We start from the raw sequence: 14,408 nt of genomic DNA, 5'->3' as shown, positions 1-14,408 counted from the left end.
AAATTTATATTTGTTCCTTAAGGATTCTTGTGATTCTTAGTGCCAAGATATTTTTCCCTTCTTGTACTCCATCAGATGGAGCTTCTTTGTTGTTCATTCCATTGATCCATTTTGTAATCTTGATCTGGGATCAAGATTAATCGCTTACTTGATTACGAGGTAACATGTAACTAAACTATTTTCAAGTATCATATTGGAGTGAGAAACTTGAAATATCATGTTTTGAATGAGAATGAAAGGTGACGTGATCACAATTGCCCCTTGATAAAGATGTAGATTCAAATTCATCTTCAACTGCGATGGAACTTGATGTTGTTTTTGGCAACTGTTGTGATCACTTATCAGTGGTTAACTTTGTTAGCTATTGTGTATTTGTGTTTGTCAATTTCAATGTTATGACTTTGTGAAATAGTATGGTAGTATTTTTTTTTTGAATTGATTGAAAAAACCGATCAAACCGAACCAAACCAAACCGAATTTAATTGGTTTGGTTTGGTTCGGATGGCTTCGGTAAAAAAACCGAACCAAACCGAACCGCAGTTTAATTAGACGATCGGATCGGATGACTTTTCCATCAAAAACTGAACCAAACCGCACCGTGAATACCCCTATTATAAGGTAACTGACTTGAGTGGTGCCGAGCTCCCAAGATTGTGGCATACTTGTAACATGAGGAGGTATTATAGCTAGAAGTGAACTCCACTCCCTGATGTACTCTTTTTCTCAACTTCATAGTTTTTTCCCAAAAAAGGGGTTTTCCTGAAGGGGGTTTTAACAAGGCATCAAAGTGAGGGCTAAGGGTTGATAGTCCTAAAACCCATTAGTAACTGAATTAAACTTTTATAAAAAGTTACCTCTATCAATCAATAAATATTTTTGGGCTATCTCTTTATTCCATTGTTATTATCATTATTCTACGAAACACACCGATTTAAGTTCGAAAAAGCGTGAAAATCCCATGACCGACCTAAGTAGTCGGCAGGATAAAACGACGAGGTATAAGTTGGTGTAAAGAGGTTACAAAGACGATCATGTTAACTCGGGATCTCAACCACTTAAACGACTAACTAGTCGGAGCACCCAAGAAATTCAAAATGCATCGCAAGAATAACCTAGGTTACGAAAACAATTCAATAAGCAAAAATTAAAGGCGTAAGGAATATAAAAGAGATAGAAAAACCCCTAAAGGTAGAAGCTGTCTCAAGTCTTTGAAAAAGTTCTTGCAATAGCTCAAACAAAGATAACCCACCTAACAAAAAGATTTTTTGCACAAAATCAAAGGGTTTTTCCACAAAAAGCATCAAAATTAATGCAAGCATACATGAGCAAAATATTTCGTAAGAAGCCCTTATTCAAAAGGAGGCAACCAAACAAGCAGCATTTTTTGTTAACGGCCAAAAGGTCAGGAAAGTCAAGGACCACCACAACAAACATATAAAAGATAAATTGTTCAAAGGGGCCCACAAGCCGGGCCTCAAGTAGCTAAAATCAATTGGAAGAAGGATTGGAATCACCAAGAGGAAGGGAGCTCAGATCTGCAACAGGAGGAGTCGGAACGGTCTCTTCGGCAGCGGAAGTCGGAGCTTCTGAAGAACTTGGCAGGAATTCCTCCTGCTGCTCCTTACGAGGAGGAGACTCAACAATCCTTTGCCCATGAGTCTTCAGCTCAGAGTCCATCTCGGGATGAAGAGGGGAGACAATAGCTCCATCAACAACGATCTTGTCGGGATGGAGAGGAGAAAGGTCCAAGTCAGGAGTGATAATTCCAACCTGTTCCTTGAAAACCCTCCAAGCCTCCTCCAAGCTCTCCACAATCGAGTCCTCCAGCTCTTAATAAGCTTGCCGATTAGACTCTAATTGCCTTTGAAGATCAATATTTTTAGAAAAAGACCCTGATGTAATTTTGCTCCGCCTTCTCCTTCAGACCCTCCGCCATGGCACACTGACCCATTAGCTTCTTCTCCCTCTCCTAAAGCTGGGCTAGCTCATCCTTCAGCCAGGCAACCTCCCCCTGAAGCCGCTTCTCCTCTTCTTGATAAAGGACAATCCTCCCTTGAAGGTCTTCCATAGTTTTTTGGTAAGACCCCAAAGAACTCAAAGGAGTTTTGTCCAAAATATCAAGTAGAGCAGTGCATACTCCAGCAGTACCGGACAAACTTGGGACCATTAAAGTTGGCCTCTCCAGAAGGAGAAGAGCCAGACTCTGAGGTCTTGCATTTTTTTTTCAGGTTCGGAGGGAGGTCGGACTGGGGAGATAGGAGGAGAAAGAGGAGATGCAGAGACAGAGGTTACCAAAATAGGACGATAGAGGGTTCCCGAGTCATAAGGAGGAGGAGGTTCCCGAGTCATGAGGAGGAGGAGGGGAGGAACGCCAGCAGCCCCGACTTTAGCCACATCAGCTCAAGCACGAGCCCTTCTATTGGCATCCTGGACTTTTTGGTAGGAAGCACTGTATCCACTCTTCACCATTTCTGAAGAGAGAAAACAAAAAAAAGCAATCAGTTAACAAATCGGAAAACATCACAAGTTGGAATTTATCAGTAACAACTACAAAAGAAAAACAAAACTACCTAGCTCGGAATGAATAAAACTCGGAGAACCGAGGAGAAATTTCTTCGTATCCAGATTGGTAGCCCTCCCCCCAAGCCTCTCGAAAATATCTCACAATGGCCTCCTCAACCTCATCCAAATCCTCTAGGCCATACTTCTCGACAGGGGAGGCCTCCAACTAGTACAAAGGAATGCGAGGATAACCGTTCTCATCAAGGAAAAAGGGATGGTGGCCCTCTACAGCTTGGACTTTGAAAAAAAAATTTTAAAGTCACGGAAGGATTCATCGAAGATTGAAAAAACCTTCCGTCCCTAAATAGCCCGGAAGGATACCCACTGTTGCTTATTATTTAGAGCGCTAAATGGCTTGGTCAGATGGAAGAGATAGAAAAATATCTTTAAAGAAGTCGAAAAGTTCAACTCTTGGCTAACAAACTGGTAGATTTTCATGAAACCCCAAGAATTGGGGTGGAGTTGAGTAAGAGCAACTCGGCAGTAGCCCAAGACCTCCATTTTAAAATCAGAGAACGGGAAGGAAACCCCCAGGCGGATAAAAAGGCAATAATACATAAAAAAATGAGGGTCAGAGTCAGTAACCCTCTCGCAACAAACCCGGTCTTCAGGACCCGGGGCTACCAACTCATACTTAGGCTCATCATCCTCCAAACTACAGATCCTATGGTGAGTACGAAGTTCAGTAAAAAAATCAGTATCTACTAAAGGCTTTTCATCTAGTACAGAATCATCTACCCATCTCGAAAGGGACTCAGGGATATGGGAAGACATTTTTTTGACAAGTAGGAAGTAGGTATAAAAGCGATAAGACCTACAAAGAAAAATAAAAAACCATAAAAAACGGGGATCCCAAAGACAAGATAGTTTTTTCTCCAGAAATCAAAATAAGGAAAAGAATCACCAAGACCGACAAATAAACTTATGAAGATACTAACACCTCACATTACGAACGAGGGAACAGTAAAAACAGGGATAAAACACTACACAAATGATAGAAGAAGATAAAGAAAAGGCTAACCTTTCTCTGTAGACTTGAGGAGAAGTAGTCACAGCAACAACAAAGCACCCCAAGAGGGAAGGCTAAAGGAATTTCTTTTGAATGAGTGAGAAGTGCAAGCAAGAAACTTTGAAGACGAAAGAAAACAAAGAAAAGAGAGGGAAAAGTATTTATAACATGCCAGGGGCAGAATGGTAAAATGAAGTGGTATGCGAAATTGTGATCATCAACAATGGCTCTAATGGCTTGGTGCTCTCAAACATGAATCACACTTTGTCATAATTCCAAACAACTAACCATCAAGTACACTGGGTCGTCCAAGTAATAAACCTTACGTGAGTAAGGGTCGATCCCACGGAGATTGTCGGCTGGAAGCAAGCTATGGTCATCTTGTAAATCTCAGTCAGGCGGATTCAAATGGTTATGGAGTTTAAGGTGATGAAAATAAACATAAAATAAAGATAGAGATACTTATGTAATTCATTGGTGGATTTCAGATAAGCGTATGAAGATGCTTTGTTCCCCTTGAACCTCTGCTTTCCTATTGCCTTCTTCCAATCATTCATACTCCTTTCCATGGCAAGCTTTATGTTGGGTATCACCGTTTTCAATGGCTACATCCCGTCCTCTCAGTGAAAATGGTCCTGATGCTCTGTCACAACATCGGCTAATCAGCTGTCGGTTCTTGATCATGTCGGAATAGGATCCATTGATCCTTTTGCGTCTGTCACACGCCCCACAATCGCGAGTTTGAAGCTCGTCACAGTCATCCCTTCCCAGATCCTACTCGGAATACCACAGACAAGGTTTAGACTTTCCGGATCTCAGGAATGGCCGCCAATAATTCTAGCCTATACCACGAAGGTTCCAATCTTAGATTAGAAACCCAAGAGATACGCATTAAAGTTTGTTCATGTAGAACGGAAGTGGTTGTCAATCACGCGTTCATAAGTGAGAATGGTGATGAGCGTCACATAATCATCACATTCATCATGTTCTTGGGTGTGAATGAATATCTTGGAGAAGAAATAGACTTGAGTTGAATAGAAAAACAGTAGTAATTGCATTAATTCATGAAGAACAGCAGAGCTCCACACCTTGATCTATGGTGTGTAGAAACTCCACCGTTGAAAATACATAAGAACAAAAGATCTAGGCATGGCCGTGAGGCCGCCCCCAAACGTGAAAAGGTCTATGAAAGTATGAGTAAAGATCGATTGTATGAAAATACAATAGCAAAAGGTCCTATTTATAGAAAAACTGGTAGCCTAGGGTTTACAGAAATAGGTAATTAATGCAGAAATCTTCTTCCGGGCCCACTTGGTGTGTGCTTGGGCTGAGCATTAAAGCATTTTTGTGTAGAGACTTTTCTTGGAGTTAAACGCCGGCTTTTGTGCCAGTTTGGGCGTTTAACTCCAACTTTTGTGCCAGTTTTGGAGTTAAACACCAGAATTCTTGAGCTGACTTAGAACGCCTGTTTGGGCCATCAAATCTCGGGCAAAGTATGAACTATTATATATTGCTGAAAAGCCCAGGATGTCTATTTTCTAACGCAATTGAGAGCTCCCCAATTGGGCTTCTGTAGCTCCAGAAAATCCACTTTGAGTGCAGGGAGGTCAGAATCCAACAGCATCTGCAGTCCTTTTTCAGCCTCTGAATCAGATTTTTGCTCAGGTCCCTCAATTTCAGCCAGAAAATACCTGAAATCACAGAAAAACACACAAACTCATAGTAAAGTCTAGAAGAGTGATTTTTATTTAAAAACTAATAAAAATATAATAAAAACTAATTAAAATATACTAAAAACATACTAAAAACAATGCCAAAAAACGTATAAATTATCCGCTCATTACAACACCAAACTTAAATTATTGCTTGTCCCCAAGCAGTTGAAAATCAAATAGGATAAAAAGAAGAGAATATACAATGAATTCCAAAAACATCTATGAAGATCAGTATTAATTAGATGAGCGGGGGCCTTTAGCTTATTGCCTCTGAACAGTTTTGGCATCTCACTTTATCCTTTGAAGTTCAGAATGATTGGCTTCTATAGGAACTCAGAATCCAGATAGTGTTATTGATTCTCCTAGTTAAGTATGTTGATTCTTGAATACAGCTACTTTTATGAGTCTTGGCCGTGACCCTAAACATTTTGTTTTCCAGTATTACCACCGGATACATAAATGCCACAGACACATAACTGGGTGAACCTTTTTAGATTGTGACTCAGCTTTGCTAGAGTCCCCAATTAGAGGTGTCCAGAGCTCTTAAGCACACTCATTTTGCTTTGGACCATGACTTTAACCGCTCAGTCTCAAGTTTTCACTTGACGCCTTCACGCCACAAGCACATGGTTAGGGACAGCTTGGTTTAGCCGCTTAGGCCAGGATTTTATTCCTGTGGGCCCTCCTATCCACTGATGCTCAAAGCCTTGGATCCTTTTTATCACTCTTGCCTTTTGGTTTAAAGGGGTATTGGCTTTTTCTGCCTGCTTTTCTTTTTCTTTTTTTTTTCGCCTCTTTTTTTTTCCGCATATATCCTTTTTTTTCTGCAAGCTTTTTCACTACTTTTTCTTGCTTCAAGAATCAATTTTATGATTTTTCATATCATCAAATAACATTTCTCCTTTTCCTTTCATTCTTTCAAGAGCCAACAATTTTAACATTCATAAACAATCAAATTCAAAAATATGCATTGTTCAAGCATTCATTCAGAAAAACAATAGTATTGCCACCACATCAAAATAATCAAACTGTTTTAAAATTTGAAATTCATGCACTTCTTTTTCTTTTTCAATTAAAAATATTTTTCATTTAAGAAAGGTGATGGATTCATTTTCATAGCTTTAAGGCATAGACACTAAGACACTAATGATCATGTAATAAAGACACAAACATAGATAAACATAAAGCACAATTTTCGAAAAACAGAAAATAAAGAACAAGGAAATTAAAGAACGGGTCCACCTTAGTGATGGCGGCTTGTTCTTCCTCTTGAAGATCTTATGGAGTAGTGGGAATGATTGAGCGTTGGATGAATTCCAACCATCCCCTAGCCACGGGCTTGAGGTCATGCCTTCTTAGTTGAACTAACTTCCCTCTTGAATCTTTCTTCCATTGGGCACCCTCTTCACAGATGTCCATGAGGACTTGGTCCAACCTTTGATCAAAGTTGACCCTTTTAGTGTATGGGTGTGCATCTCCTTGCATCATAGGCAAGTTGAATGCCAACCTTACATTTTCCGGACTAAAATCTAAGTAATTCCCCCGAACCATTGTAAGCCAATTCTTAGGGTCCGGGTTCACACTTTGATCATGGTTCTTGGTGATCCATGCATTGGTATAGAACTCTTGAACCATTAAGATTCCGACTTGTTGAATGGGATTGGTGAGAACTTCCCAACCTCTTCTTCAGATCTCATGTCGGTTCTCCGGATATTCGCCCTTTTTGAGCTTAAAAGGGACCTCGGGGATCACCTTCTTCTTGGCCACAACTTCATAGAAGTGGTGTTGATGCACCCTTGAGAGGAATCTCTCCATCTCCCATGACTCGGAGGTGGAAGCTTTAGCCTTCCCTTTCCTCTTTCTAGAGGTTTCTCCGGCCTTTGTTGCCATAAATGGTTATGGAAAAACAAAAAGCTTTAGCTTTTACCACACCAAACTTAGAAGGTTGCTCGTCCTCGAGCAAAAGAAGAAAGAAGAGAGTAGAAGAAGAAGAAATAGAGGAAATGGAGTGGGCTTTGTGTCTCGGCCAAGGGGAAGAAGTGGTGTTGAGGTTGTGTGAAAATGAAGGAGTGAAGATGGGTTTATATAGGAGTGAGAGGGGAGGTATGGTTCGGCCATTATGGGTGGGTTTGGGAGGGAAAGTGGTTTGAATTGTGATCATCAACAATGGCTCCAATGGCTTGGTGCTCTCAAACATGAATCACACTTTATCACAATTCCACACAACTAACCAGCAAGTGCACTGGGTCGTCCAAGTAATAAACCTTACGTGAGTAAGGGTCGATCCCACGGAGATTGTCAGCTTGAAGCAAGCTAAAAGTGGTTGTCAATCACGCGTTCATAAGTGAGAATGGTGATGAACGTCACATAATCATCACATTCATCATGTTCTTGGGTGCGAACGAATATCTTGGAGAAGAAATAGACTTGAGTTGAATAGAAAAACAGTAGTAATTGCATTAATTCATGAAGAACAGCAGAGCTCCACACCTTGATCTATGGTGTGTAGAAACTCCACCGTTGAAAATACATAAGAACAAAAGATCTAGGCATGGCCGTGAGGCCAGCCCCCAAATGTGAAAAGGTCTATGAAAGTATGAGTAAAGATCGATTGTATGAAAATACAATAGCAAAAGCTCATATTTATAGAAAAACTGGTAGCCTAGGGTTTACAGAAATAGGTAATTAATGCAGAAATCTTCTTCCGGACCAACTTGGTGTGTGCTTGGGCTGAGCATTGAAGCATTTCCATGTAGAGACTTTTCTTGGAGTTAAACGCCGGCTTTTGTGCCAGTTTGGGCGTTTAACTCCAACTTTTGTGCCAGTTTTGGAGTTAAACGCCAGAATTCTTGAGCTGACTTAGAACGCCTGTTTGGGCCATCAAATCTCGGGCAAAGTATGAACTATTATATATTGCTGGAAAGCCCAGGATGTCTATTTTCCAACGCAATTGAGAGCCCACCAATTGGGCTTTTGTAGCTCCAGAAAATCTACTTTGAGTGTAGGGAGGTCAGAATCTAATAGCATCTGCAGTCCTTTTTCAGCCTCTGAATCAGATTTTTGCTCAGGTCCCTCAATTTCAGCCAGAAAATACCTGAAATCACAGAAAAACACACAAACTCATTGTAAAGTCCAGAAGAGTAATTTTTATTTAAAAACTAATTAAAATATACTAAAAACATACTAAAAACAATGCCGAAAAGCGTATAAATTATCCGCTCATCATGAAGCGATCATTAAAGAAACGCGACGTTACCAATGTAACTGCCCCCACGTGTAAATACGAAATCCCAAACGGACACAACGCTTGATTAGACACGACGGCTGAGAAATCTAGAATCACGTCGGTTTTAAACTAAAAATCACGTCTGTTCCCGACTTGTACAGACCCGAGTTAAATCAAATACTCGAATCCAACTCATAAGCAAAGAGATCGGACTCGAGTAGGGGCACTATTCATACTCTAGCCCAACACTATGGTCCAAGTCCAAATAAGCCAAAAAGGCCCAATCCAAAGATTGACTTTCACCACCCACCCGACCTCATCTTAAGAGGTCGGGCTAGACATAGGCTCCTCTCCAAAGGGGTCGGGCTCGACATGAGCTGGCAGATAACACTTATTCAAATAAGTAACTGCCCCTAAAATCTCTCAACCCACTTCCAGAAGCAATATCCCAACAACCTAAGATAAAGGGATGGTTATCCACCTTCAGAAGTGGAACTACTCCAATAGTGGTTATTGGATCACCACTATAAATACACTGACATGCTCAAGTAACACTAAATTCCAATACCCTTAAACCTACTTACTCCCTTGCTAACTTAGGCATCGGAGTGTCTTTGCAGGTACCACCCTCCATTCTTTCACATACACAACTCGGACGGAGGCGCCCAGGCGCACACCAAGTCAGAGATCCCATTCCATTGACGCTTGGGCCTTTCTTCCAAACCCAACTCAACTATTTCAGATTACCCACATAACATAACAGATAGTATATTGTGCATGTAATAAACAAGATTTGTCTTGGCAAATTAAAACTCTAATTAATATAACAATGTTATTGTCTTGACTTGTAAAAAAAAATTTCACAATAAAAATTTGGGTGTCTGATATTTTAATTTCTATCATTATATTAATTTTTAGTTTTTAGTATTTTAATTTCTGTCATTATATTAATTGTTTAAAGCATCTTTAGTATTATTTATTTAATTGCATAAATTATAAAAAAAATTATTTTCAGTGCTTCGACTGTTTTTTGTCTTGGACTTCGAGTTTTCCCAACAAGTTCTAATTGAGCACATAAAAATTGAATATAACAGATGTGCACTTGCTATAAGCTTCTGATCCAATCCTTATTAACATAATCTTACTAAAGCAACAATAACATGAAATATGTGATAACAATTATTAAAATGTGAGTTTCCATCTAAGAATGTATGTGTTGAAGCCAGGTACTGTTTGCTTGTTCCATTGAGAAGATGACAGTATCCTTTCCTGCAAAAAATGCATATACAGAATTAATATGAGAGAAGAACCAAGCTAAGAAGAGTGAGAAGGGGATACGAGAAGGGTTCAAGGGGAGATAGCCAGGGAGGAGAATCGATTTCTTACTTTAGTCATGATTCATACATTGTCTTTGTGGGACCGTTTCTTTGGTTTACACCCCTTTAGTCCAAAGATGCATTTCTTCGTCATGAAGCTACTTACCTTTTTCCATCTACCTCTGGTCGAATCCTTTATTCTTATATCAGCCTCCATATGATCAGAATTAACACTAACTAACTTGGATTCTTCATCGATGCGATCATCACCCAAGCTGGTTGTTTCCGTTTCATCTTCTAATATGATGTCCATTTCTTCTGTACTATTGGAATCCCTGGAATTTGGTGTGACAGTACTCTCTTTGTTCAATTTAAATGAGAATTTATTTCTAAAATCTTCATTACCAAAGACATGATACCCACATTCTTTCATATTTATCTCTTCTCCTTGCACACTAAAACGCAGCCTACTATTTTCACTAAAATTAGGCTTTCGATGCTTGCTAAAAGGCTTTGATTCACTTACATTGTCATAGCTTCTGTGGTGTAGCTGAATGTATATGTAATTTTCACTCACTATCATCGTTACAAGACAACAATCATAATGCGCCTTTACAGCATTGGAGGAGAGATATAAGAAAGAAGAGCCAACTTCAGGATCAGTATTTGAAGCTCCAAAGCTCCAACCAAATTTTAGACTCGGAAAATTAGTTGAAGATTCTAGAGGTTTGAAGGCAAGGAATACAGCAATTCCCCACCACTTACCCTCACAACATTCATTAGGTATGTCCACTGTGATTGATGCGCTTGATTCAAGCTCTGATAAACGTGTACCAATGGGAAAGAATATCTCCTTGCCAAAATTTGGAGGAATTTCCTGGTACGTGATAGGATAACTATGATCTACAACCTGTAACAACCACATATAAATTCTTTTTAAATAAGTATGGTAATTTCATGACTAAACATTAATTGTTTACCTTTAGTGTCTTTTTTTTTGTTCCATGTTCTCTCTTAATTATTACTCTTCCAACTCTTCTGAAGTTTTATTGATTTCTATGTTATGTCAAAAGAAAAGACATGTTATGTGATATTCTCTGATATGCCATGACATACTATTGACAAATTAAGAAACCATATTAAAATGTCACGTAATATAACACATCAGCAAAATAAAAAATAATAGATGTTCAGTGAGGAACTAGAATAATAAACGCAACTAAATATTAGTGATTTACTTGTATTATATTGAGAAGAGAAAAATAGCTTAGAACTAAGTACCTATCTAACTAAAAGTCTAAAAGAACCAACAAACCTGACATAAGAGCTTGTTATAATCCGTCTTGAACAGCTTCCATAACTTGCATAAATCTAACAGTAGTCCAGCTTCCCCATGAAAATTTAACACACATGGATCAAACGATTGTCGGCAACCTTCTGCTTCAAGAAAATGCAGCATAGGAGGTTTAGCAACGCTGTGAGTTAAGATAAGCTCTGTATTCCCACTTAAAATCAAAGTCTCCAATGATGATAAGTGGCGCAGATCAGGAATCAATTCATGATGGAGATTGCAATAGCTTAGATCAAATATGGTTAACAAGGGAAGTCCTGGGATATGAGGAGGCAATGTTAAGCGTGAAACACTCGAATCAGAGGTGGTGGTGTTGGATACTGGTCCACTGCAACCACGAAAAGAAAGCTTTTCGAGATTTTCCAATTGAAACAAAGATGAATCCACCACTCTTATAGAGGTTTCACTAAGATCAAGATCTTCCAAAGCCCAGTTTTCCTTTATATTATCTGGCAGTCTACAGATTTTTGAGCAACCGGACAAATTGAGAATTTTCAGTGACTTCAAATTGGTAACAGTTTCTGGAATGGAAAGAAGACTTGAGCATTTCATTAAATTCAACACTGACAAATACTCCATACTCTCCCCAAATTCAGGAAGTGATTTCACGTTTGAGCAGCCACAGAGAATGAGCCTCTTCAGTGAACTCATTTCGAATTTCCGGGGCAAGGTTTCGAGCTTTATGCATCCTGTAAGGCTTAACACTTCTAGCTTCTTGTGCTGCCCAACAGATTGGTCAACCTCAACAAGCGATATACAACCATCAAGGATCAGCTCTTCAAGCAATGGAACATTAGAAATATTTGGAATTCGAATCAGATTGCTGGAATAACTCAAATCAACAACTCTTAGTTTTTCAAAAACCTGTGGAAAAATTAATTATAAATTAAACCCCATTATATCTTTTTTAGACCTGTACTCTGCATTTTTTTTAACTGAATAAATTTTAATTTTTTATTTATATATTTTATATCAATAATTAAAATCTAAATTTCAAATTTTAATATTTAGAATTAAAATTTAAGGTATTTTATGTTTTGTTTAGCATTCTTATTTTACTTTTAATAGTAAATTAATTTTTAAAGAGAGTTAAATTTCTTAATTTCTATCATGCGCATTAGTATTTTCCTTATACTAATACATAATTATAAATTTTACGAATGTGATAAAATGACAGACTAAATATAAGAATTTAAGTAAAAAATTTAGTATTTTTGTTTTTATCTATATAACTAGATGATTTTTATATCCATTTATTACTTCTTCGTTTTTTTGTATTTCTTTATTCAAGCGCATGCAGCCTTTAAGTTATATGGTCTTACCTGACTTCCATTCCAAAGTTGTTCTACTCTGCTATTATTCATTTGCAAGTGAACAAGTTCACGTAGTTGCAAACCAAGTGGTAGAGTCTTCAAAGGACATTCCACCCAAATAAGAACTTTCAATGAGCTAGGAAGACATTTGAAACCACGAGACAGGTGCAATTCACATAATATGATGAGAAGTCTTAGGTTGCACATCTTGGAGAATGCTCCATGATCTTTCAAAATATCTTTATTATGTTGCTTCAAAACCACACCTTCAATCTTCTCAATTCCCTAATATAAAATGACCAACGTACGATACATAAGCTCATTTTTTAATGTTAAAATTGATAGGTTGCAAACTACAAAATACAAAATCAATGTTGAAATGTTGATGTCTATATATAACACCAAAAAATTAAGTTAAAGCATCATTATTCATATAAAATTAATAATGGTCAAATAATAGAGACACAAGGATTTTACAGAAAGTAATGTATGAAGAAGGAAAAGGGTAAAATACGTACCGTATTTTCCTTCAATACTTGATTAATGTCATCTAGAGAGGACAACCTACTGCGTCCAAGATGTTGTTTAGAGTCTTGCATGTCCATCATTCTACCCATTTCCTCAAGTAAATCATGCATCCCTAAAACTCCTTTTTTGCAAGTTATCAATGACTTCTCAACAAGTACACTTATTCCTATTGCCGGATGAAGGCCACAATTTTTCAATATTCTTATCACTTTATCTTTGTACCACCCTTTAAAGAAACATGCAATGTCAAGAAATATAGTCTTGTGACCTTCTTCCAACATATCATAGCATATCCTAAGTATGTTCATAATACCACCATCTTGATCTTTTCTCATCTTATCGAAAGCCTCATCCCATTCATCAATGTTTCTTGTACAAAGATTGGAACCTAGCACTTTAAGTGCCAAAGGAAGGCCTCCAGCATATTCTACGAACTTTCTAGACAAATCCAAATACTCTTCTTGTTTTTTCTCTCCTTTAAATGCTTCTTTATGGAATAGCTGAAGGGATTCATTAGTATCCAAGGCTTTCATCTCATACAATTTAAACAGTGTTACTCCATGTGAACTAAGCAAGTGTTGGTCCCTAGTAGTAACTATTATTCTACTCCCCGGACCAAACCAAACGCGGCTTCCTGCCAAATTCTCTAGCTGTCTTGTAGTTCTCACATCATCAAGGACAATGAGAACTTTCTTTTTGTACAAAAGGTTTTTGATGGCATCCTTTCCTTGGTTCAAAGTTTTAATTACCATGCACTTTGGTTTCAAATGTGAAAGAAGTTGATTTTGCAGGTTAACTAGATCTTGATCTCCTTCTCTCGAAACCTCTCCAACGCGAAGAATGCAGTGTTCTTCAAATTGGCTTCGGATTTTCTTGCAAACAGTAGAGGTAAGAGTAGTTTTTCCTGACCCACCCATACCCCATATTCCAATGAAGAGCACATCTGTTGACTCTGGGCTTAAACATGAACATACTTCATTTACTTTTGCATTAATCGCAATTAGATCATCATCATCGTCATCATTATTATCATCTTGTGTTGGCAATCTAGATTCTATTTTTGTCCATGCTTCTTCAACAATTTCATCGATGAGCTGTGCTTCATATCTAATTAACAAAACATTAAAAATAATTATGTTATCATGATTCAACATTCCTTTATATTTTCATATTAATATAAATAATTTTGCACTATAGCTAATGGGAGTGACTCAGATAAAGACGTTTAAAACGCTTTTTTTTAAGATGTTTTCTAATAATTAATTTAGTATATATAATCGATTAAATCGTATTATTTTTGTCAAAATTAGGCCAGACAAATTAATTTGATCGAAAAGATGGTGAATCAAATTTTGAACCGATCTAAATTTATTTTTTTATAAAAAATA

At 37.9% G+C, this 14,408-nt stretch overlaps 1 protein-coding gene and 1 long non-coding RNA gene across 2 annotated transcripts in view; one reads left to right on the top strand and one right to left on the bottom strand.

Moving 5' to 3' along the window:
- LOC107643447 (TMV resistance protein N-like) overlaps positions 9,491–14,408 on the bottom strand; it is a 39,114-nt gene continuing 34,196 nt past the window's right edge. The window contains exons 2-6 of the mRNA XM_016347098.2: positions 13,011–14,127; positions 12,502–12,777; positions 11,144–12,043; positions 9,899–10,738; positions 9,491–9,781 (exon numbers count right to left, since the gene is read on the bottom strand). Of these exons, the coding sequence (XP_016202584.1) occupies positions 9,911–10,738; positions 11,144–12,043; positions 12,502–12,777; positions 13,011–14,127 (3,121 nt within the window). The 3' untranslated portion in view covers positions 9,491–9,781; positions 9,899–9,910. The remainder of the gene's footprint in view (positions 9,782–9,898; positions 10,739–11,143; positions 12,044–12,501; positions 12,778–13,010; positions 14,128–14,408) is intronic.
- LOC110271873 overlaps positions 13,619–14,408 on the top strand; it is a 25,772-nt gene continuing 24,982 nt past the window's right edge. The window contains exons 1-2 of the long non-coding RNA XR_002362709.1: positions 13,619–13,727; positions 13,812–13,908. This is a non-coding gene — a long non-coding RNA (uncharacterized LOC110271873). The remainder of the gene's footprint in view (positions 13,728–13,811; positions 13,909–14,408) is intronic.

The sequence above is a fragment of the Arachis ipaensis genome, chromosome B05 (assembly GCF_000816755.2).
Source record: "Arachis ipaensis cultivar K30076 chromosome B05, Araip1.1, whole genome shotgun sequence".
NCBI classification, from domain to species: Eukaryota; Viridiplantae; Streptophyta; class Magnoliopsida; order Fabales; family Fabaceae; genus Arachis; species Arachis ipaensis.
The sequence above is the reverse complement of the archived record's forward strand: the minus strand, read 5'-3'. Positions and strand labels throughout refer to the sequence as shown.